Source organism: Pan troglodytes, chromosome 6, assembly GCF_028858775.2.
Source record: "Pan troglodytes isolate AG18354 chromosome 6, NHGRI_mPanTro3-v2.0_pri, whole genome shotgun sequence".
Taxonomy (NCBI): Eukaryota; Metazoa; Chordata; class Mammalia; order Primates; family Hominidae; genus Pan; species Pan troglodytes.
The window spans coordinates 21,001,651-21,028,869 of NC_072404.2; the positions used below are offsets into that span (position 1 = coordinate 21,001,651).

The 27,219-nt window shown below is 33.6% G+C and overlaps 1 protein-coding gene across 1 annotated transcript in view; it reads right to left on the bottom strand.

The window, feature by feature from the left end:
* Nucleotides 1-4,731: 4,731 nt before the first annotated feature.
* AGMO (alkylglycerol monooxygenase) overlaps nucleotides 4,732-27,219 on the bottom strand; it is a 404,065-nt gene continuing 381,577 nt past the window's right edge. The window contains exon 15 of the mRNA XM_518978.9: nucleotides 4,732-4,943. Coding sequence (XP_518978.4) covers nucleotides 4,869-4,943 — 75 coding nt within the window. The 3' untranslated portion in view covers nucleotides 4,732-4,868. The remainder of the gene's footprint in view (nucleotides 4,944-27,219) is intronic.

Sequence of the window (27,219 nt, forward strand, 5' to 3'; positions counted from 1 at the left end):
TTAAAATTTATGCAAAATGATCTCATGTGAAACAGAAAACTTTGGTGGCATGTCTAAATATCCATGCTTAATCAGTATTACCTCTCTTAATTAACATCTTTGCTATAGAAACAATATTCTCTCACACTGCACAACTTTTCTGCTTATTTCAAAAACTTGACAGGAGGGACAAGAGAAGTTCTCCTTCATTCTAGTTTGGCTGTAGCTTCTGCAGCTTATCATTGCCAGAGGTTTGAAAAATATAGAACCTTTGGCACGTCCTCAATCTTACTAAATTCAATGCTCCCAACAGTCATTTCCGTTTCTAAAAAGATCCACAGGTAATCCTGATGCATAAAGCAAAGACTGTGTCTTCCTGGTTTCTGTAATGTAAATCAAGACAAGTTATAATTTGGGGCTTATTGCTGTTAAAATGAAGAAAGAACATGCCCAAGAAATGAAGTTATTATGATTCATGGATATTGGGGTGCCTGGGTGGTTGAAAATGTTTACATAAATAGTGCTAGAGTTGTAGAATGTCAAAAAGAAGGCACAATCTGCAAGAGATAAACATCAATGCTTAATTTGCTAATTTTTTCTAATTGTGTCTTGGGGAGGAAGGAATGTAAGTTGTTAGGAAGAAAGGATGGCAGAACTGGAGTGAGATTTGAAAAAAATGTTCTAATAATGAATAGAACGTTTTTTGTTGTTGTTTTTTTCCACTGAGGCAGGCTTAAGATAGAGCTAAGCTGCTTCCATCATGTTGCTGAAAATTATAACATAAAAAAATGTTTTAAGATTCTGAAAGTCAAACTAGTCTGTTTTTTGCTATTTTATCTTGGGTTTCTGGAGTCTATGACTATGAGAACATGGGCGAGACATTAAAAAGGAAGCTTATTTTCTATTGTTCTCCCGAATAAATCCTATTACTGTACACTATAATGTATACCATATGTTAAAGAATTCCAGTCAATGATTCTATTGCAGATTCCACACTGAGGGATTAAATTATATAATCACTAGTAAAAATGAAATTTGAAAATATTTAATAAACTATCATGTAACCTGTTAATGTTAAATACAACAAGGGTTTGTATACTTTAGCAACTAATTGAACATCTGATTCATGATTAGGAATGCACATATTGCTAAATATCAGGACTCTGAGACGATTAGATTCAGTTTAACAAAAATAATTTGATGGAATGAGATGATATGGAAGTAAATGGCACAACTAATAGAGCTAAGGTAATGAGCAAGTCTCGAGGAAACTGACAAGTCCTGTAGCCTCTTTCAGACATATGGCAATCCTATAAGTAAACTTACGATGTTGCCATTCTTAGAAGGTTTAGAAGTTCTGGACTCATTCACCCTGTCGATTAATCTTATGACTAAAATACTTATCCTGAGAACTTTTTTTGTATTTTGGAGCATCAAATTGAATTGAAAATACTCTGAACTTAAACTCCTCAGCTTATACTTTTAAAGGCTTGCCTTATTCAGATGTCTGACATCGTGGAATGGGGAAACATCATGGACTTCAATGTTCGACTTCAGAGAGTTTAAATTTTATTTTGGTCACTTATTACATTTCATGGGCCTGCACAAGTTATTTAACCTCAGAATCAAAATTATCTGCTATAAAGTAGTGTTAACAGCTCCTAACAGGATTGTAGAGACTAAATAAAATAATACTAATAGAGGACTACTCATTAAACAAATGCTCCTTTCCTCTATCTTTTCTTATGGTAGATTAGGAAAAGTAAATATCTTCATATGATTTGCAAAGTCAGTTTGCATCTCTCCAATGGAAGTGGTGAGTAATTGACGAGTCCTATTTTTAGGGCTTTCCCGCGAGAGAGAGAGAGAGAGAGAGAGAGAGTGTTAAAGTCCTTCCAGTAAGCATACATTACATGGTATCACTCAAGATCAATTTACAACATTAATAATAGCTGTATGTTCTGTCATCGTGTATTAGTGTTCTGCAAAAGAAAACTGGACTGGAAAATTAGCAGGGTTAAAGAATAAAGTGAAGAATAAAGTGCCTTGGTTAATAATGCACAGAGGCCCTAGAAATGTAATCGCCCAATGGGTTCATTGCCTGCTGCCAGGACAGAGCCGATTTATCAAGACAGGGAAATTGTAATAGAGAAAGAGTTCAATTCATGCAGAGCCAGCTGAATAGGAGACTGGAGTTTTATTATTACTCAAATCAGTCTCCCTGAAAATTCGGAGACTGGGTTTTTTAAGGATAATTTGGTGGATAGGGGGCCAGGGAATGGAGAGTGCTCACTGATCAGGTCAGAGATAAAAATCAAAGAGCCTTGAAGCTATTCTTGGCTGAGTCAGTTCTTGGGTGGGGGCCACAAGACCAGATGAGTCAGTTTATCCATCTGGGTGGTGCCAGCTGATCCATGGAGTGCAGGAGCTGAAAAATATCTCCAACAGCAATCTGAGGTTTCACAATAATGATGTTATCCCTAGGAGCAACTGGGGAGAGTTCGAATCTTGTAGCCTCTAGCTGTATGACTCCTAAGCCTATTTTCTAATCTTGTGGCTAATTTGTTAGTCCCACAAAGGCAGCCTTGTCCCCAGGCAAGAAGGGGGTTTGTTTTAAGAAAGTGCCGTTATCGTTTTTGTTTCAAAGTCAAACTAAAACTAAGTTCCTACCAAAGTTAGCTCAGCCTGTGCCCAGGAATAAACAAGGACACCTTGGAGGTTAGAAGCAAGATGGAGTCTGTTAGGTCAGATTGCTCATTGTCATAATTTTTTCACTGTTACAGTTTTTGTATAGGAGGTGTCTGGAACATTACCTGTCTGGTAACCACTCCCACTTTCATTGGCACAAATTTGTATCTTGAAAATATCTGTATTTCTAATAGAAAACCATTCACAATCACAGCGAGGTAAACCCAAGAGACAAGAGAGAGAATAGACAGAATTCAATTTACTCAAAGAAAACTGAACTTCACCACAAAAGGGTCTTTTCGCATTTGGGGGAATTATTTATTAACATTTCTATTATTAAACTCACTTTTAGGCTAATCCTATAAATTCACATATATTAAAGCATCTACACATATTTATGCATCATTCCTTGGGGAATCATTAAGCTCTTCTGACATACTAAACAACTATGTAAAGATTAGCAAAAAGTCTCTTTTCTTTGCCATTACTGAAGAATGTGTTTTACCCACTGAAAAGTCTCTAGAATGTAGAATAAGGGTCTTGAGAATGTTTATGCCTTAAATTTCATAATTTCAAGCCAGCAGAGGGCTCCCTACTGTAACATGATTCTGTATATATATACAAAATTCTGTAAAAATTGTTGTTAAGGGACAAAAGCAGGATTCAATATATGTTATAGGCTTACGTACTGTCTATAACTATGTGTTAAATTAAGAAGTATAAAAAGAATGAAGCAAAGCCAAACCCACTTCTGATACTTGAGATAGAATTTGTTGCTTTTTCATCATGCAAAATTTAATCTTCCTCTGCTGTTCCAGTTTGAAAACTAAATATGCTTCAATTCTGTATCCTCAGTTCACATAGACACCTGCAGTCTGATTCTCTTAATACTCTATATTTTTGTCCATTCAAAGATTAAATAATGTATTGCTAATATGAGATTATCTAAGTCAGGCTCCTTAACCCACTGATACATAGGCAAAGCTCAATGAAGAACAGCATTAATTTTTTTAGTACATGTGTCTTTGATTATTTAAATTATTAAATTTTATTATTAAATTAGTAAATTTTAACTTGATTTCAAGAAATATTGGATAAATGAAAAATAAAGATTTTTTTTTTTAACTTTTTCCAGTTCTCGTTCTTTGGACTTCATCCTGCTTATCCCTGTCAGTTCCCTCCTAACGAAACACTTGGTGGATTTTTACAATCCCAATGAACAATGTACACACAACACCTTGGGTAATTTTATTTAGAGAATTAACATTGTTCTGACAATTTTAAATAATGCAGAATTGTTGCATGCTTCTCAGTCTGCCAAAACACATTGACCAAGCATATTAGAGAAATGTATGACAAAGTAACCTGTTGAAAAAACTAATTCTGACAAATTCTGTTCATTTTTCTTTCAGTGATGTCTTTTTTCTTTGAGACGGAGTCTCGCTCTGTCACCCAGGCTGGAGTGCAGTGGTGCAATCTCCACTCACTCCAACTTCTGCCTCCCAGGTTCAAGCGATTCTCCTGCCTCAGCCTCCAGAGTAGCTGGGACTACAGGAGCACACCACCATGTCCGGCTAATTTTTATATTTTTAGTAGAGACAGGACTTCACCATGTTGGTCAGGATGGTCTCTATCTCTGGACCTCATGATCCGCCCACCTCAGCCCCACAAAGTGCTGGGATTACAGGGGTGAGCCACCGTGCCTGGCTTCAGTGATGTCTTTTTTCTGGAATGCAGCTTCTTAGGTTATATGGACTGCAAAGGTAACTGTGGCCTTAGGAAGACAACCAATGTAATACATTTTTATGACTACAAACATGTATCTATGCATAATTTTAGCAAACATCAAAGGAAACATTGTTTTCAAATTGATGTAAAGGCAATATTCCTTCTTGTTTTTACTGTTTTTAAGTTTCATCCCTTCTTTCTATACTTGTCATATAGGCTATCAGTTAATATAACATCATTATATTTGAAATCTTTTTTTAATTGTAGTAAAGGGGGGAAGTAACCAAAACTGACTTTAATTTTTAATAGAAAATAACAAATGTGAAAGGCAAACAATAGTAAATAAGTAATTTTACTTTTCATTGAAGAAATAGTTCATATAAGCATTATATAAAATAATTACATTTTAATATGCAGTCATAATATGCGTGTGGACAACTCATTAAAAGAAGAGAATTATGTACAAATTCAGGTTATTTCCAAGGGTGAGAGGTGAGTTGTTTCATGCTTCTAACTCCCCAGAAAGCAATGCAAATGGAAAAAACAATCTGAAGAAATAAAACACAAAGAGAAAAAAAAATCAGAAGTGAATCAATACTATTGCTCAACTGAATTAAAAGTATTTCCCTAGAGGAAAATGAACATGGACATTTTAGGGAGTCAAGTTATTAAATTAAATCTAGCAATTGTTCACTGATAAAACTTAGCCAATTTAACTTAAAACATGGTGTGTGAAGACAGGAGCAGGAGTTAAGAAGTTTTATTTCTGTGGCTTGTTTCTTATATTCACAAATCTGGGTCATTTCAAGGAATGAGGCTAGACAAGTTAGATATTCAGACATTTCTTCTGACATTTGGAGATACAGCATGCTGTATGTATTATACTAAATGATCTAATTGCTTATATAGGTTAAGAAACCTTTGGAATAGGAGAAGTAAAAACACTGTTAAAGAATCCCTCCGAGTCAGTATGATCTAGCTTACTATGAATTTCGCCAAACGTGAATTAAATTCTAAACACTGCTGATGATTTACCTCCTCAGTCTTTTGATTTTATCAGGTGTAAAAATGTAACTGCAAATTTCTTTCACACTGAAGACTTAACTGAATCATATTAAGCAGCCTGAAAATTTCATTGAGTTTGTTCAATCCAGGCTCTGGTCATGGTCTTTGCACCATCAGATTTCCCAAAAGTAAACACTTCCCTATGCTCTTACCTAGGCACTGATAATTAAAACTATAGGATTGCTTTCCTGATCACCATTTTAGGTGGTTGGGTAACTGGAATGATGATGAAAGCAAACAATGCCAAAACAACCAGAGTTATTGGGATAGCTGTGCAGGAGTTTCTCTATATTTTTCATGTATGTGTATACTTCCCCTCCATACTATTAAAATAGGACCAGATGCCTCTCCCCAAGAAGAATATCACTATACCTGGAAGATTCACTGAAATATACAAAGAGAGAACATTTAAGTAAGAAGATGAAGGCATGGGAGCATTCTGGTGTGGGGAACTCCGGTGAAGTCAAGACTGTTAACTGAGGACAGCTGTTAACTCACAGAAAATACCTTGAACTATGCTGATTTTGCTATTAAAGCATGAATGAGGAAAAACCACCACCAACAACCAAAATACAAATGAGCAAAAAAAAAAAAAAAAAAAAAAAAACCCTCCCAAACAAGGATGTTTCAATTTATGAGTGGGTTGTTCAGTTTCATATGAACCTCCTGGATCTTTCTAAAGAACCATCATCCTTCACATTAGCCAGTTTCATGGACTTCTTCAAATTCATGCATTCCTTTTAGCCTATAACACCCACAATATGAAAAAATACTAAAAATAAAATCAGCAGTTATATTGAAGGAGAAGTCAAGAATAATATTAATGTTTTGGAGTTGCCTCAGAAGTCAAATACAATATATTTAAAGGCTGGTTTTGATTTTGTTTCTTTTGACTGTAATTCAAGAGAAATGACCTCATGGGATTTCTTCTGATGGTGCCAGGTAAAATAATACTGCGCTGGGGGGAGTATTTTTGAAAGCTCTTAGACTTGTGCAATGAGTTGCATTTGTCCATGAAAATGGGTTAATGCTGAGAGGGGCGCTGAGAAGATAGCTTTTCAAGTGAGACAGAGATGATAAATCTATAACATCAGAGTAAATAATTTACTTTAGATCCAGAATATTCAGGAAGCAACTAATAGATACCTTGTGTTGTGCAGGGTGGTGGAATCTAAGCTATATTTGGCACTAGAAGTCTTTATTGGTTACAAGGATGATCTCCCTGAGGGAAGGCTGAGGAGAATTACTTCAGTGAAACCTCAAAAGTTGTATATAAAGTTTTCGGAGTATTCTCATAAATCTCATAATTCTCCTCTATTCCATTCTCAATTCCCCTAGACTATCCATACTTTCATCTCGACTCCCAGTACTATTAAAAATTTTTACCTAAAGAGGAAGTGGAAAAGATTACAAGTCTAGTTATGCCTTGTTATTAATCCACCACTTTCCACTAAATCTTTCCACCTTTGAAACTGTGATTCACATCCTTTATCTTCTAGGACCTACCTCTAAGTAAATCACAAAGATCTTCCCCTTTCCAATTATCTGAAATGCTTTTAAATTCCTACCGAAAATGCAGTACTGCAGTTAGCAGTCTTATTTTTTTGTTTGTTTTTTTCTTTTTCTTTTTGTTTGTTTTTTGCTTGCTTGCTTGTTTCAGGCTCCTATGTGCTATCCCTTCAAAGAGATGTACAACTGGTTAAGCCTAGGAGTCAGGATCAGATTATATTAATGTGCAACGAAGACCTTTGCTTAGGCCAGCATTGTCCTACATGCCTTTATTAGATTATGTCATCTAATTCTCATGACAAATTTTGGTGTACTGGTATCCAATTTGGCAGTGAGACAGTAGGAACTCAAAATTCATGTGGTTATACCAAGGAATCACAAAACTACTAAATATCAGAGCTAGAATAAAGTTTTACATTTATCCCAAGAAAATCTAACTGCAAAACCTAGGAAATCATTTCAAAGAATATGAACATCCATAGTGAATTCATTTCCTTTTCTGTAGTCATCACCTAGATTTTCCTAGTTATTTTTTTTCTTGTGTCAGTAACTGCTAGGCTTCTGAGACCTTTTCACTATCAATATTTTAAGAACAAATTTGGAATTTTTATATATAATAAAATCCAGATTGGCACAGGATCATAGAAATAAAATAACATAAATGTGCCCTTCTAAAAATATGTGACTCTGAAATATTCACCATTCCATTAGAAAATATTTCAGTAGAAGAAAACAGAGTTAATTTTATATTTTAGAATATATGTTTATATATAAATATTACATACAATGTATAGATTCAAATATATATTGCACTATAATTTTAAGCCAGAAAATTATTTAACATAGAGTCAATATAACCACCTGATTAGTGTAGTCACTCCATTTAAAATTTTCCTTGTCCAACCGTTCTCTTGATTTTGTATTACGCCATTTATTTTAGGTCTCCTTAGTTGATTAGATTAAATATGTCACTTTACTTGATAGTTCATTAACACATTTCTCAAATATTTGTTAAATAAATACAGAATTCCTACTTAGGCTAGTGAAAGAATAGATGAAAACTGTAGACTTTTTATTTTGCAATATTTGTCTCTAATCTACATATATGATGTTTCCGGATATATACAAACTCAATGCACACTTATTTTATCCTAGTTCTAGGCAAGTCCCATGATTTTAACAGCTGGATTCTAAATATAAAGCAGAGGAAGTTCATTCTTAGTGTCAAGCCCTCCTTGTGCTAACACATCATTAGTGGTCCTTGTCTTCAGGCTATTTCCTTGACTTCCCAGGAACCTCAACTCTGATGCCTGAACTTTGGCCTGTACAGATGCTGTCATGTTTCCACCATGCCTTTCCAAAAAGTTCATCAATTGGCAGGTGGCTAATCTGTCAGTAATCCATATTAAAATTTTAATGGGGACTGGTGTTTTATTCTGCTGCTCCTCTCAGTTATGTGTGTGTGTGTTTGTTGCTTTTGTTTTAAGAGACAAGGTCTTGCTATGTTGCCCAAACTGGATTCGAACTCCTGGGCTCAAGCACTCCTCCCATCTCAGCCTCCCTAGTTGGGCCTATAGGGACATATCATCTCACCCAGGTTTATGTCTGTGTTTTAAGAGGCCCTATTCAAAATGGCTCTAATGAAGAGGAAATCAAGCATCTAATCTTAAAGGAGAGAGAATAGTGTGCTTGTTGCATGCTCTCAAATTGCAAACCCTCAAATTACAAAGAAATGTGGTGGATTTGACTTATACCTATGTACATATCTGTCTCTTCTGGTTTTAATACACTTACTATATTTATCAATAAGCAACCAGAAGAGAAAAGAAAAACAAATATCACTTTGTGCAGTGGAAAGTTCCAATTACAACTGGCTAGGGATCTTCCACAGCCTTTGTGGTAGTGATGAAATAAGACTTTTCAAATAATTCAGCCTTCAGATAAGCTTACAAATAAAATGAAAGCTTTAATGTACTTGAATAATTATTCACAAGAGAAATAAAATCTCTGAAATTGCTAATTTTTTTGGTCTCCCAAACATGTATTTATGTCACAAAGATTAAAATAGAAAACATTCGTTGAGATATATCTTATTTAATTTTATATGGATTGCCGGCAGTGGTATGAATATGTATATCCCTGAATCACTAATAAGATGAATAAACATGTTAAATGAGCTAAGTCATTTTGCTGAATGATAAAGTCACTTACTCTACTTTGTAAAGGAAGAAATTTGAGTTACTTTAAGTATAAAATGGCATTTTCGTGAAGATGTCAGACTTAGTCACTTTACAACAAATTGAAGGGTTATTACTATTTAGTGAATTATATGTTTTCAGCCAAATATAGGTTTATATACTTAATTCCTAAAATTTCCCTAAAATTTTTAAGAATTAGAATATTAGAATAACTATTTTGTATTCTAAACAAATGTATACCCTGGCCCTAAATGGAAGAGTACATTTTTCTGAAAAATTGTTTCTGTAATATCAGTGAGGTTTATAAAACACCAGTTAACTATTTAATAGAACTAAAACAATCGCAACAGTAAGAATTGATTTAAAGGAAACACATTAAATATGGAGTACTTTTTTCCTAAATTATTTAAAGAAAACTAAAGTTAATCCTTTGTTAAATACACTTTTTAACACAATATTTTGGTTTTTTTTGAGATGACCATTGTCAGCTGTACAGATAAGAACCCAAAGAGAGATTAAGCCTGAATTGCTCCAAAATATCTCTATTTCCTATGAGCGCAAGAGGACAAATAAGCACAATGGAACTAGAATATAAATTAGAGCCAAATGTACCATAGCTCTTTAGGAACTGGAAACATCAGAAATACATTAGATAATTATAGATTTTTTTTCTAGAATTTTGCAAGAACCCAGTTTCACAAATGCCAACTTACAAGAAATTGAGAATTGTTTTCACTTTGAAAATATTCTATATATACAAAAATATTTATTCATATTCAGAAAAAGGGAAAGAAAATGTTGAAGAAATAAATTACAAATACTGCATCCGTTACTTTGAAATCTTGCATTATCTCTTTGTGCTTATTTCTATACCCCATTCAAGAGAGAACACAATCACAGCTATGTTTAATATGAGGCCTTTTAAGGTTTTTTCCTATCTAAATTTTAAATCAAACAGCATTACATCAGTTTATAAATACATATCACAGTTCTTAGCTGATGAAAAACAATGTAAAAAGAAAGTTCATGTGAATGACCATGTGATAACATCACCTTATTGAAAAGAATATCAATAGTATTAGAAGAGGTTTTTGTGTGCTTGTCGCACACCTTATTGAAAAGAATATCCTTCAATCAATAAATATCTACTGATACTCATTTACTAACAGGAGAAAATACTAAACGTAACGCAATCAAGTTTTAAAAAGATAAATACAAAATACACATTAAAACAGAGTTTTCACTGCTTCAGCTGAACTCCGAAAATGGAAACATCAGATTTTCACTATTTTACTATTTAATGGGGGCAAAAGACACTTATAATTAGAGTAACAAAAAGTACTAGCTTAATTTACACAACAAATGCAGAATCTTTCATTTCACGCATTATTTCAGTTCCCTAATTTTATACAATTATTTACTCACTTCTAAAGGTCTAAGCTGCCTAAGAAAGTGTGCATCCTTTTGGACACTACTACAGAAGAGAAGCCTATTGTTCATCCAGACCACATTTAAACTATCATGATAACATTTGAAAACCATAAATATTAGCCACAAGATTAGAGATCACTTAGAGGTCTCCAGAGCCTACCCATAATTCAGAGAATATACTTTAATACAGTTGGCATGAATTAGCTACTGCACATGTAAACCCATCTGGTTAAAATTGTATAAACCATAGTTAGCATAAAGCGAAAATAGATGCTACATTTCTCAAAAACATCTGTGAATTTTTAATCTTTGATTTGGAAGTTATCAATAAAGTGTTTTTAAAAGATGGCCCTAAAAATTCCAATATTACCAACCCTTGTTCTAAGAGAATGACAACCCAATAATGTGGATTTTTAAATTGTCTTTGAATAACTACTAGATTCTTGCCTTTCCTTATAAACACCGACACACTTCTATTTACATTGTTTTCCTGGAGAATTTCTAAATATTTTGATACACATACTCTTGATGTTCTGACCTAACTTCTCAATTTTTACCAGCTTAGATTGTTATATTTTTAGTTTAACTTTGTCAAAAGGTCAGGTACATAGACACTAGCATAAAGTGAAAATAGGCCAGGCGTGGTGGCTCACGCCTGTAATCCCAACACTTTGGAAGACCAAGGTGGGCAGATCACGAGGTCAGGAGATCGAGACCATCCTGACTAACATGGTGAAACCACGTCTCTGCTAAAAATACAAAAAATTAGCCGGGCTTGGTGGCGGGCACCTGTAGTCCCAGCTACTCGGGAAGCTGAGACAGGAGACTGGCATGAAGCCAGGAGGCGGAGCTTGCAGTGAGCCGAGATGGTGCCACTGCACTCCAGCCTGAGTGACAGTGCGAGACTCTGTCTCAAAAAAATAAAGTAAAATAAAATAAGGAAATAAATAAAGTGAAAATAGATTTACCACAACTAACACACAGAGAAAACTTAGAGACAACCAAACTTGATTATGTCTGCGATTTATAAATCATGAATCACAAATTATGCCCGTGATTTATAAATAATGAATATATTCATGGGGTGTCCAGAAAATGTGCCTTGTTTAAATTGAAGCTTGAATTTGTAGTTTTCTAATCATCCAAGTTCTTAATGCTACAGAAGAGTGACTTTTTGGACTTTTTCTTAAACACTACAGGGCAGAAACAGTAAGGATACACAGAGAGAGGGTTGCAATAAGGTCAAATTAATAAAGGACCAAATATCATTTGTGAGAAGAAACATTTGGAAGAACACTGACCACCATGTTGGCATAAGTATCTTAGTAAAGGTGTACTTTAGAGAAATAATCTTTTTCCACCAATAATCTTCCTCTGGTGCTCACCATGGAACCTCATGTTCTTTACTTTTTATGGATATGAGAAGAAAATTTTTTAAAAATCAGGGCTATAAAAAACTTTTAAGAATGGTCTGTTTTAGTTTTTATAAAGTTGGGAATAAAACAAGAGCAGAAAAATAACAAGGCATTTGGTGAACATTATACCTAGGCTTGACTCTCTGCTGAGATTTTTTATGCATTAAAATTAGTGATGGGCAAACCATTCAAAATAACCTGCCCCCATGCTCTGAAAACTATGATAGCACTATTTTTTGAAGTATAAGATAGTTCTGTGAATTTAAAAATTCTTTAACTTTCTTATTTTACTCATATTTCTGTAAATAAGTTCTAGCTACAAGTAGAAACAATTTCATTTAATTTTTCTGCATACGCCTAACATTGGCACAAAATTGTTTGCCTCATATCCAGCATGTTTTGAAACAGAAGATTTTTGAATAAGATGTTGCTGGATTCATCATAGACCTTAAGTGTCCTAACAGAACTCTCTTGAATGATGAGAAACACGACATTTAATCTAAATTCAAAGTACTACACTTTTCTAATACCTTTTATTACTGACCACTAAAATTTAAAGCATTTACATTTTAAAACCAGAGGTTTGTTTCCATAAACAATTACCAAGAAAATAATTCAGTCCTAATCTTCTACCAAAAGGTCATTTTTGTGCTAAATGACTGGCAGTGTCGCCCATTTCCTCCCCAATCCCGTTATCACAGCCCACCGATTTTCAGTGTATTCCAAAGAGCAAAATGTACTTCTGGCATTTCTCTGACATAAATAAAGAGTCTAAGGCATCTCACATGGATAACAGTTTTCAATACTTGATGTACAAAAACTTCAATCTGGAAGAGCATGTGTTTACAAATGCAGAATAGCATTCAATACTGCTTATCCAGGATTTTTAGTGTGCTGTTAAACAAATTATTTTACTTTCTCTACCATGTAGGAAACAAAAAAAAGTCTCAAAAAATGAGTTTTTTTTAGGGAAAAAATGCCATGTTTACAGAAATCACAGAGATGTCTGGTTTTAAAAATAAGACAGTCTATCTTGAAAAGATATGTTTTGAAAAGATTCTTTCGTATTGTTTTTGTTTATGTCAAAGGGATGATTAGAGCCCCAGTAAATGGGAACCTCCCAGCATACGCTAATAGAAGGCCAGCAGCCCACATACGGCTAGCAGCTTGGGGGATTTCTCTCAGTGTTCTTCCAGAGATGGGGCTGCCCAAATGGTTTCTCGCCTAAGTCTCAAGTCATAAACTGCAGGACCAGCCATGCCAGAACTGGACCCAAGGGTATACAGAGTCTTGACTGATGGGAAACAATGACTGCTTCCTAAGGAAGCCACAGCTGCTTTCCTGAGAGACACCTCAGATGCCTGAATTTTCCCTTACTTTCCATTTTTGACTACCTGTTCTGGCAACAATTCCAACAAAGAGAGAGGCAGGCAGCAGGCACCCAGCTGTTTTCAATAAGACTTGGCAATACAGGTACTGATTACATAAACACTACAAACATTCAAATAATATATTTTCTCCTTTCAAGCTATGAAAAAAGGTGTGAGCCTGTATCAACACCTCACATCTCTTCTCCTCCAAATGATGATGATATGACGATAATAATAACTTTTATTATTAAAACAAAGATTGTGAAAAAAACCTATCAACTGCTGGGAAGGAGCTCAAATGATACAGAGTATTGGAAAGATGTGAAATCTCCACATTTCAGGGACAATAATTTTTCTTTTTCCTTATGAAATAAGATTAAAGTGTGCACTTAATTTGACTGATTTCTCATTTTTTCCCATGACCCAGGCAAAAAACAATCAGATATTGCATTATCCATTTGCATTACATTTTCTTTTTCATATGTTCAAAAATATAATTTAAAAACCTTAACATATGCTACAATCTCCAGGTAAGGATATCAATGAAATAGTACATAAGATCCTCTGCTAATATTAATCTGGAAGATGTTGATTTACTTTTTAAGTCAGATGGACAGAATTTCCTGGCTTTTAAAAAATATGTATTCACTTTCTGGATTTGTTATTTGGAAACTGAAATTTTAAATAACTCATTCATGCTTATAGGTAGCAGATGCAGAGTATTTTAAAAAATGATTCCTATATTTGACATATTAGAATAAGAATTTACTTAAAGGAATTGGAGCTTCAGTAATCTATATTACTAGGTAACTGTTCAATTTCCTGTATAACGGAGTGATATTCCTATAACAGAGAACAGAATTGCATTTAATTTTCTGTCTTAAGATTATTATTTTTATCCCAATAATTCAAAATAAATCTTTCACTAGGCCTCTTCTCCTTAATATGTCTATTGTTTCTGTGATAATTTTCTTTCCTCCAAGGTGGTAGAATGTATTATTTGATCTGGGTTTTAAATTAGACCCTTTCAAATAAAAATAAGTACCGAATAAAAGCAGCAGAGAAAATATTTTTCAAGTTGTTTATGAAAACCAGCTTTGGATAAAGTGATACTGTTAATTCAAAAACTTAAAGCTATTTTACAGAAAATAAAAGTGTCATAAGTAAATTAGTGAATAGACTAAGAAGGATATACTGCATACACATTGCAATTACCATAACTTGGGACATAAAGGGACTGGTAAAACAAAAGAAAAAAAAAAACTCTGAAAAAGGAGTAAGCAAACTAGGTCGTCCCAGTTCAACACAAACTATTTTGCCTCAAGAGGTCAATTTGATTTTGTTTCTGTATTTATAAAATGGGAGTATTAGCTTCCCTGATTTTTCACAGGATTTTACTGAGTATTGACTTACTTTTTTAAATTATAAAGTATTATAAGAATATAAGAGAGACTATTATGCTACTATTCTTGCTTAAAAGACTCAATAAATTAAAAGTGAAAACAGAAAGTGACAGATGTGACATAAATTGTAAGTAGATTTTGGAACATGAGAGATTTTAGTCAACTCTTTCTCGTTGGTGGTCATAAGTTAAAATGGTGCCTTTAAAGCTGCGGCTATATGATAATTGCTGGGAAAATATAATTCTGCAAAGTGGCATAAAACTTTAGTGGGTAACTATTACAATTATGGATTGATCATTTGTTTGGAGTATTTCTATTATGGACCCTGTCCTTTTACAACATAGTGTTCCATGTTTTGAGTTTTTATACAAGCCTTTTGAAACACATTTTAGTGTCTTAACATAATTTTTATTTTAATTCCTTACTTATGACAAAAATATGGAATAATTTCTAAAGATCCTCCCACTCACTATTACCAAACTACTGTTTTGTTCTTTCATATTTCATTAAATTCCCCACTCATATATAAAACTATGTCCAAAATAATTATTTTTATACAGATCTTTTTCAGGGGGATCCTGAGCAACACAATGGAAATACATGCATAAACATTTTCTACAAAAAACAATTTTTTAGTTATAGTGTTTCTTGAAGTATTTTTTGACAAACATAAAAAGAATAACATTCAACAAAGCTGAGTCAATTTTGAGCAGAACCACAATAATGCCATGATACACTTTTGGACTAGCGAATTGACAGCAGAACTGCAAAGGAAAGGGCCAAATTTGAAGGACACAACGGAGGAAGAAAGGTCAGAAAAATGCCTTGGAGAATTATTGTTCCATATCTTTGCTGTATTCTAAACAATGCTCTGCTAGACAATCAAAACTCTTGAAAACCTATTAAAATGTTCAGTCTAGACTCAATGTAGGAAAACCTAACATATTAAAGTCACAAAATAGTAACCCTTCAAATTTCTCTAAAATAAATACATTATTCTATCCATTCACTATTTATTTAGTGTTAGGTGTGGAGTACACACACACACACACACACACACACACACACAAATAGCATGGGACCTACTTCAAAGGTGAATGGTTGTATAAAAAGAATTACATCGAATCAGTCTCTATTAGGTTGTATTCATTCACAAATATTTATCTCTCTTTTTTTATGCCAGGCCTTTCACTCTTGGCAGAGATGTTACTGGTGAGTAATATGGCCCTGAGTTTTTCATGAACATATATTAGATTTGTACAGACCTTATTTCTAAATCTTCAGGTAGAATTATCTTTATAATGTTGTCATTCAATGAAAAAAGAAAAATATTTTACTAAAATGAGATCAATCCCAGGACTATATTACATTTTCTACTGACTTAGCTTACTTGTTAAATGAATCATATCTAGGACAGCTATCTTAACAAGGTTCTTACAAGAGTAAGCGATGAATCATCTTCATCTAGCAGGTAGAGTATTCCCTGAAGTAACCATGATTCAGTGCTTTGAGTAGCATTTTGGGGATACAAACGAAGTCAATTTTACCGTTCCACCTTAGGCAAGTTATTTAATCCTGCTATGCCTCAGTATCTTCAGCTGAAAAAGATACTGAACTTACAAAGAACTGCTTACAAAGTTGTTGCAACGTTCAATTTAAATAAGGTACATGAAAACTTACTAGAGACTTTCATACGTGCAAACATCAACAAACGTCAGTAGTTTCAATTGATTATACTGTGTTATTATTGTCAGCATTTACATTAGATCAGCATTTACAGCAATGTTTTCCAAACTTGGCATTGAAAATACATCATAGAAGTTCTTCCCCTCATTGGATTTAACTTATTTTGTTCAATTATTATTGATATGACACACATAAAAATAGATCTTTTTTAAAATTCATGAGATAAAACAAGTATAAATAAAAATTCTGTTTTTTTCCCAACTCAATGGATCCTCTTACCCATCACTTTTGAAAACCACAATCAAAAATATAAAGAAGTCTTCTATGTTCCAAAGTTTGATATCCTAGAAAAAACACTGGCTGAGCACCACGAAACGTGGATTCTCATCCTTTGGGTCACAAATAGCTAAATTGTTTTATTTTCTCAGGACAAGCAGTTTATTTGTTCAATGAGAGGGTAGAAATAGAAAATCTCCAAGATCTATTATCAGTTCTATTATGTGAAAAAAAATAATAAAAATGACCAACACAATATTAAAAAAATATAAATTTCCCCAGATAGCCTCCAGGAAAATTTAAATTTATAATAAAAAGGATACATCAGAAATATTGGTTCTTGTCCCAGTTTTTTGCACAATTATGTAATTGAACAGTAAAAAAAACCCTGAAAAATCCTTTTATAAAAGCATCCTCCACACATTTGAAGTATGTATAGAGAATGGCAAAGGATGGAAGAGAGAGATTCCAAAATCGTCAATTCCTAGATATCAAGATTCCTGATCTCCTCGATGGAGATAAGCTAGCTTCCTGGCACTCTGCTTCCCAAAATTTTACAAAGTTAAGATAGACAAAAGTATATCCTAATAACTTAGTGGATATTGCCAAAGGTATGGTAGATAAAGCATCAGCAGTAGCAATAACTCTTATGAAAATTTTGCAAAGGCAAGTACTCAAATAAAAACATGTAAAATGAACAATTTTGATGGTTACTGGTAAATGATGGAGTGCTTCAAGGACAACAGAAATTTCACAGGTAAAACATTTTGCTTGTTTGTGTTTATAGTTCAACAAACACAGATTGGCCATTAATGTATTGTATATATCCAGTAACAAAATTAAACCTTTAAAATATTTAGTTTTTACATGATCCATAATTTGTTGCTGTTTATTTCTCTCTTCAATGAGAGATAAAGGAGGGAGAGAGACGAGAGGAAGAAATTACTAGAATTTCTAAAAATAATTATGTTATGAAAAATCTGTAAAAACAAATCCACGGGAAATTTGTAACCAATATTAAATATTGAATAAGAGAAAAATTATACTTTGGGACACTACGAATTTTCAGAAAGTATCTTTGTAGCTGAAAATGTGTTTCTGATTATGTCAAAGGTATATTTTATGGATTCTGGAGAAATGTGTTAATAATTCTCATGGCTAAGTAAAAGCAAAAGAAACCTCTTTGGTTAGCTTCTGAAGTTAGCACATGCAGCAAAAGTTATGCAGAGTTAAAATTACCCTAGAAAATCCCTTCAATAACCCCTAAAGTATAATACACATGGTTTTGTATATACAAACGCTTTATGACAATTTTCTCACACCCTCAAATTTGAGAACCATTGTGCAAGGCTGAGGAAAGTAACCAAAGGAAAGTCTATATGCAGGTTTCTCACAATTCAAACCAATCCTACCTTTGGGTCAAGGGGAAAAGAGCAGAGGAAAAAAATGGATGAGGAGCTCTAACATGTTTCTACTTATCTGTAGGGCTTGCTACTTTTTATTTTTAATATTGAACCTTATTACTCGAATACATTTTTAAAGGATGTGGTTGCTTTTGCGAGGGTCAAAAAAAAAAGAGTGGAATACACCTTGCAATTGGTGGTAAGTCCTAAATCCTGATAATAGCTTAAATGCACAAATGATGTCATTCTACTTTATCTTAATACACAGAAGAATATTTAGTTTGACTTCTTGGACATAAAAAGCTTATTTTAAAGCAATGCTTTAACTGCCTACATCTTTTTGTATCTCTTGCTATTTCTAAGTGCATCTTTGACAGCAGTGATCCTATAAGAGCCTATGCCAACAGAAATTTTATTTCAAACTTTCAAATGAATGAGTCCAATATAAATTCTGTCACAACACATGTAATATATCAAGACCTTCTGTTATAAGTAGAGTAAGCTAATTTTAAATCGAATACTAGCATTTTCTCTCCCCAGTGATGATCCTCTGCAATAAATCAGTCTACCACAGAGTATTTACTACAAGGGTTCTCCTTGTTATGAAGCAAGACTCGTAGAGAAACTTACACAATCCTGAAATGAGAAGACTGTTGTGGCCCTTGGCAATTTCACAAGGAGGAATATTAACTAAATTCATTATAATTGGCTAAATTTCTCCACAATTTGATCAAAAGAAAGCACATGTATGTGGAAATTTTATTTTTCTTTTTTTTCCTCTCTTTTTTTTCTTTACTGTGATGAAGTGAGTTACCAGGTCCCCCAAAGACCTGAAGACTCAACACAGCTTGAGTTGTACACCGGAATTCTCCCCCATGAGTTTGGCGGCTGGGTCAGCAGGAATGATATTAGTACATTTAATTTCCAAAACACATACAGTGGAACAGATGTGTTTTATAGAGACTGCAAAATGAAGGGGGTCTGCATATTGTTTTGGTACTATATGGTTAGAGATCACTGTATGAATCTAATTCCTGCTGATAATCATAACTTGTCTTTGTGAAAACTAGTTTATAATATTTGTGTACAGCACTATGGAGAATATCAAAGCTACCAAGATTTGAAACAGTGCAGCAGGAGCTCCAAGACTTTATGTAAATTAACCCCACGACATGGAACACATTAACTTGAGGGTTTTAGGAATTTGGAACTCAGAATGCCTAGGATGTGGGCTTAATTGAAATGCAGTATTATGACAATCAGTTTTTCTCTAGAGACTGGATTTTTTAAGGTGCATGCAAATGTATAATTGAGCATTGACATATTACATCATGGTGATACATTTAAAAAAACCCATATCGGCTTCACAGTATTTATTTCACTGAAATACCACTGGTCATTCAAAGATTCCTCCTTTAGCAGCAAGCCATCTGAATAAATGAACAGTACACTGAGGTGAGCCAGTCAGCTCTCAGATGGGACCAGACCTCAAAGGCTCACACATACACAAAGCACTTCTTCTGGAAAAAATGTTTCTGGGTTTTCAACATAAATCAGGGTCAACACATAATACAATCATACTCTAGTGTATTTAAAAGCTGGAAAACAGTCTAACTAGGACTGTGATGCTTTTAGCAAACTTTCAGGCCAAACAGCAATCAGAAAGAGAATTCATGGCTTTGGCTTTCTGATCAAACCCTGTCTCTGTTCTTGTCCACAGAGGGGTTGCCTGCTTTCCTGGGGAATTGTTAATGGGCATTAGAAAACTACACTTTCTGCACTGCTATAATTTTATAGGGTTCCTTTTTCTATTTTTTTTTTTTTTTTTTGTAAACTGTAGACACAAATGAACATAGTGGTAAGTAACACTAAAATCCAAGAGCCTTGATTTTCACACCGTAACAGTTAATTTATTAAACTTTCACGGTCAAAGAATAAGCCAAATCTTTCTATTGGAATTCTATAGGCATCACTCATTTATAGTAGTAATGAAAAGATTAAAGAATAATGATAAAAAATAATGAAGTGTCACTAAAATTCAATATAATAACAAAACTCATTTGGTCCAAGTGCATACTGAATTCAAGTGTATGTCAAATAAAATCAAGTTTTTTTAAGACATAAAATATAAAGTACGAAACTAAAAGTTGCTTATTGCATGGGAGATTTAAGAACTCTAGGATCAATAGATCAGCACATATCAATTGAGCATGCATTACATTCCTATATAAGTGCAAGAAACAAAGTGAAAGAAACTGTGTGTGTGTGTGTGTGTGTGTGTGTGTGTGTGTGTGTGTGTGTACATGCACACATGCCCAATCCCTTTGACAATGTTTGGCAACATGAAATATAGATGTACATATCTCATACCCTCAAAGGGGCTGGGACTTCCATAAAGTGTCCTAATTCACAGACACAAAACTCTCTTTTACTATAAATAAATACATCATTTGAATACCTAATATATAGCTTACCTTAAAAGAAAAGAAATACTAGAGTCTATGGAAAACGAGAAGGTGAGGAAGGAAATACAGTTGAAGTTCTGATGTTGCAATTGAGCCATGAAATGCGACCTTGAATCTATGAGGGCTGTGGTAGATGGAAATGATAATTTTCTTTCTACAATTTGTCATATGAAATTGTTGGGGCCCCCAAAGAAAGAAATGTTAAATACTGTAAAGATGTTCCCATATCCCAAGGAACATGGGAAGCCCAGGGATATTGACAATCTCAACTGAGGATGAGTTCATAATAAAAATTTAAATGCATGAACACATACATGATCGCTCTCTCTCTCTCTCTCTCTCTCTGTGTGTGTGTGTCTCTCTCACACGCACACACACTTAAGAAAAACAAAGACATCTTGAGAGAGACTTTAATATGTGCAAGAAATGGAGAATTTACACCACAAATATAAAAAGTAATGAAGAAGCAGGAAAGATATTATAAAGTAAGTTTTAAGTTTAAAGGGATTAAAAAATAGAAATAATGAGAAACAAATAAGGGACTAAAAATAAATAGCAGGTAAATTTAAACATACATCAAATAGAAACATCTTAAATTAAAATATAAGATATTGAAATTAAAAATCCAATTAACTGGCAAATAAAACTAATCACACTCACAAGAAAATAATGCAAGATGAAAATAAATACTTGGAGATATGGAAGTTAAAATGAAAAATACAGTGTGTCTAACTGAAATTCAAGAAAGTAAATGAGAAGAATGGTGGAGAGGGAATAACAATAGAAAGCAAAATAGAATTACTAAAAACCAAATACTGGTATATAAATGGCACATTGTTAATTTATTGTTCACCGTAATTTATGAGAAATATTATTATTTATTTATTTAACTTTATTTTAGTTTCAGGGGTACATGTGAAGGATTGTTATGTAGGTAAACTGTGTGTCCTGGGGGTTTGGTGCTATTAAATAAAACTAAATGACAATGAATATACTGCATATCAAAATTGAGGGATACATGTAAAATTATAGAAAGAAAATTATTAAATTTATCGATAAGAAAAAAGACGTATAAATGGTAATATATCCAACCAATTAAATGCTGTAGATGATGAAAATGAAGTTTCATATTCCAATGTGGAGAAATTTCAAGAACAAATTTGAGTGAAAATGTAACAGTATGAAATTATTTATGTAATTTTTTAAAAAGCAGAAGGCTGCTATATTAAGGATATATAGTGAATAGAACTATATCTTCCTTCAGAGGAATGAGAGACATTAATACTATATTGACTATGGTGTGTGTGTGTGTGTGTGTGTGTGTGTGTGTATTTTGTGAATTTTTGTTTTACGATTTTGGGCCATGTTTTAGTTCTTTTAATGATGACTCTTTTCAACAGTTCTTTCAGTTCTTTTAGTGGTTAGTTCACATAGTGATTGCAATGGACAGGAAGGAAAAGAATGTGGTTGAAGGGAGTGGGCTTCAAATGTTCAGATAAAAAATTCATTTCCTTTAAAAAAATCTTAAAATATATTAACTCTCCGTAAGCTTGGCTAATATAAAATTTTGGATGTTTTATTTTTTCTGTATTTTTGAAAAAATATATAGTTTAAAAATATTTATTAATTTAAAAAAAGAGTTCAACAAGACCTGTGAATGGTCAGGAAAGCTTCAGAATAGAGGTGATATTCCTGCTGGCCTGAGAGACAGATCAGACCCGAGGTGGCAAGAAGAAAGACTAACTCAGTTGAAGCATGGTGCACACAGTCCACAATCAACCTTTTGGTAGAAAAGATAGGCCTGACTCTTTTTCAACATATTTGGAATTAACAGAAAAATTGAAAGAGAAGTCCATCTATGGGGCTATTCAGTGCTAGAATGAATAACGTGAATCTTATTTGATGACTTTGAAGGATAATGCCATAATAAAAGTTAAAATATGTAATATGAATTAAATAGGAGAACAAGTCAGGTAAAGCTGTCAGAATCATGTTAGATAAGAGAAAGTATTGTAGCTTCATACATTTACTGATCAAATTTGTATTAAGTACCTCCATGCACTAATTATCTACACAATGTTCATTAGCATAAAGGTGAAGATTAAAATACTTATTCAGGAAATAATTATTTATAAAATTACAATAATCACCCAGGCCATTTCTACTCTTACGGGGTTTGAATTCGTGTAGATAATACAGATCTTTGCACAATTACAATGCAGTGTGCTGTGTGCAGCAGGGACATCTAATATAAACTAGACAATCAAGGAAAGTGTTTGGCAGAATGAAGTGCTGGAGCACAGTAGTTGTTCAATTAAGTATTTATGAATGGATGATTGCATGATTACATTAACTAATATTTAAAGTGAGACAAGAAAGATGAAGAGGAGTTTGCTAGCTGAACACAGGAGGAAGGAAAGTTTTGGGGCCAGAAACAACAATCCAGGAAGGAAAAAAAGACCTTTTTTTTTTTTTTTAAAGAAATTAAGAGACATTCTGAGAGGTCTGATCCTGAGAAGCACAAGTAAAGAGTAAAGAGGGATAAGGCTTGTGTAAGACAAGATAGGTGATTGAAGCGTTCTCATTCTGGAGCTATGTGATTCAATTTGCTCTTCAGCACCCAGGCTGTGGTGTGGAGAATGAAGACTGGCTAAGTGGGTAAGTGGATGAGAGTCCTGTTAGGACACCATCTCAGTAAGCTGATGATGACAGTGGCCAGAGGGAAAGTAGTATTGGCTGTGGGGATGGAGAGAAGATGGATTTAAAGGATTTGAGGGGATTACACTGTGAAAGTGAATGAGTTCTCCAAGGAGTATATACCTAAGAAAATATATCTATGCTCTCCTGGTAATCCCCTAACATCTTTCCAGACAAGCCAGATGGCTTATTACATGTTTCCTGCACACACCCCAGATCTTTCCTGTTGTACAGCTCCCTTCATACTCACTTCCTCTAATTCTTTTCTCCAATCCCACTTCTTAAAATCCCACCCGTCCTCGAAGGCGGGCCTCAATGATACCTTGCTCATGGAATCTTCTATGATGTCCATTCTTTTATACAATATATAATCTCTGCTTCCTCTAAGAATTTTTGCCTCATTTCTTTTATTGCCTTACATACTGACTGCTATAATGGCAATTGAACATCTTATGTGTCCGTGTCCACCTGACTGTGCCTTTTTTTTTTTTTTTCCTGGAGATGGCGTCTGGCTCTGTTGCCCCAGGCTGGAGTGCAGTGGGGCTTGATCTGGGCTCACTGCAACCTCTGCCTCCTGGGTTCAAACGATTCTCCTGCCTCAGCCTCCCAAGTGGCTGGGATTACAGGGGCCCGCCTATCACTTCTGGCTAATTTTTTTTTTTTTTTTTTTTTTTAGTAGAGACTGGGTTTCACTGTGTTTCCCAGGTTGATCTCGAACTCTGAGCTCAGGCAATCCGCCCACCTCGGCCTCCCAAACTGCTAGGATTACAGGGGTGAGCCATCATGCCCGGCCCTGACTGTGCTTTAAGGCCTGGAAAAATATCAAATATGAGTTGTTCCTATTTAAAGTGCTTGGCATACTGTCTTGTGCATGTTAAGGACACAGTGATAAAAATATTTATTCAGAAATAATATAAATCCAGTAATTTTATTAATATGAATATATAAATTATCTTATTAGAAAATTAACCTTATTTCAAAACCGTTTAAATTTAGAACTGATTGTAAAACCAAGCCCAGAACTGGAAACTGGCTAATAACAACATATGCTATTAATATTTTCAGGACACAGATCTAAAAATCTGTCCCCTGAAATTAATCTAATTATGTCCCCTGAAATTAATCTAATTTTAAATAAAGTAGGTGTTCAAAGAGATATGTAGGCTGAAAATGATGATGCTATTGTCTGTGATGATATTTGTAAATCTTATAAAATAATGAAAATCATAAAAACATTCAATAAAGTTGGAAGACTAGGAAAATACAATGAGGATGTCAGAATGATGAATAACTTGGTGTTGTTTTACACCTCCGAGAAAAGAAGGAGAAAGAGGCAAATCATGTAAATATTTTCTGTTGTTGTTTTCTCAATCAGTATGCCTCCTTGGTAGTGGGCTCACAGAAAATGTAGGAGAATCATTTGGCCCCTTTTGGCTTCTGGATATTGAGGACGTGTGTCGGATCAGAGTTACAGGGTGATTTCCATGAATCTATTCCAACCCCTCTGGAAGTAAAGTCCATCTGTCAGTTCCTTGAGCCAGGGCTGGGCTCTTGTAAGTCATCTAGCAAAACTTTGGAATCTGGCTGATAATGCTGATAGCTAGAAAGCTGCCTTTTGTGAAATAACAACTTTACCTACATCATAATCACAGAAAGAGAGAAAAAAAATGACATGGCTAAAAAAAAAATTCCTCCTTGTTTTTCACTTTAAATTCTTTATTTCCCTTGCTGAGACAAAGGGCAATAGTGGTGACTATAGACATAATCCCCTTTCCTCCTAAAAAATTCAAGTACAGGGTTTTGGTTTCACAGCAGTCAACTCTGATATTTCTTCTCCTTGGTGAGAAGCAGGATATGCTACGTGGCTTTTGTTTGTAGGCACACTGGAAATTGTAGAATCCCTTTTAAAGAGAAAATGAACATATGGAAGCTCTTTTTTGTAAAACTATTGTTCAATTGAATGTTAAACATACCATCCACAAAATTAAATTTAAGCATCTGCTTCCTTCAAGGAATAGCCACTTGCCCTTCCCCTAGAGAAAAATCCAACAAAGGAAACATAGTTATTCTTCTATTGCAGTATCCGTGAACTAGAAGATAATTGTTAGATATATGTTGTGCAATTTCACCAATTTCATAACAATTTCTGTATGTAAAAGGCAAACATTTTTAATATTTATATAGCATTACGTTTTCACTTTCCAATTATTTCAAACTTCACAACAAAACATATAGAGTGTTTACATAATTTTCTTATGATTAGTTATTCAGTTTGGCGAGTAAAACTTTATATAATCCTGCCATTTTCCTTTGAAATCTTTCGGTCTAAAATGCTATTATTGGAGGAGAAAGCAAGATGTAAGCTTCAAATTAGTCCAAGTTGCTACTTTTTAATCACTTTATTAAAGCATTTTGGGAAGAAGAGTTAATATTTCTGAATCCAAAATGTTTAACAAGTTATCTAATAACAGATTTTTTTTTGGTGTAGGTATTAGAATCCTGACATTACTCAATAATTGGTGATTTATTTAATTAATTAGTTCACAGATACCTGAAATGTAGCCTCAACTTTTGATTTTGGAAGTCAGAATGAACTTAGAGCCTGATGAACAGCAAACATAGACAAAAAGCTCAAAATATTTTGAAAATAAAACTGATAGAAAAAAAAAAGACAGTGAGTGGCTAGAGCGATTGAGATTTCGTGATCTTTAGCATTCGCTCAAATATTCCCTTAAAGCAAAAACATGTTTTTCAATGTTAGTCATCTTGCTTTTTGGCTAGTCATTAGAAATGGTCAGTAGTTATTAGCAACCATACCTGTATATTTCTTTATAGAAGAAATTGTTATGTCTATTAACCTATCCTCTTCATTTGTTAAATAAATTATTTTCCCCATTTCTTTATAATGAACATTTTCAAACTTACAGAAAAATGGAAAGTTTGGCACTACAAATACTTCAGCTTCTTTCAATTTTCCACATATATTTTTCCATATGTGGTTTCCCCTATCTTTCTCTCTCTCTCTGTCTCACTCAAAACATTTCTGAATATTTGAAGTTGCAAATACCTAGAAATTTACCCCATATACTTCAGTGTTCATTTCTTAAGAACAAGGATTTTCCCCAACATGCTTAACAAAAATATCATCAATGAAACTTGTTAATATTAATTATCTAATATGCAGTTAATATACAATTTTCCAAAACGTCTCAAAATATGCCCTACTGACTTGTGAATACAGATGCATGAGTGTGCGTGTGTGTGATTGTGTGTAATGTGTATATACTCAAGAATGAAGCATTTCATGTAGTTTAGTTTTATATTTAATTCAAACACCACTTCAAGATTTATGTGTAGATAAATCATAACAATTAGAATACAATAATTTCACAATAATTTTAAGTGAGTGCTCAAAAGGCTATTTAAATAAAATACTGAAATTCTTCAAGACCTACAATAAGAAGTGTTATAGTAACTGTTACTTCTGACTTGATCATTATTGCTGTTCAATTTAGTATTAACACTATAGGTTACTAGAAATACCATCATTATTGATATCTAAGAGACAACTAGCAAGTACAATTTTTGATAAAATTGTAGCTTCAGTGATATCATTGCATTATATTGAAATGCTACTTTATCCTTATAAAAATACACTTTTCAGAACAAAGTGATTTTCATATAGATATAAGAATGAACATTTGTTAAAGATTCTATTCAATGAGGAAACTAGGTAGATGCTATAACTTTTTAAAAAGAAAATGTAAAGAACAGACACATTTATAGAATATTAAATGTCCAATAAGGGAGAAATATTTTTTCCACAGGGATTGGGGTTAAGGCTAGACAGGACAGAATTTACATGTTTACATATAAGAATTATTGGAGTTGTAAAAAAACTCCCAT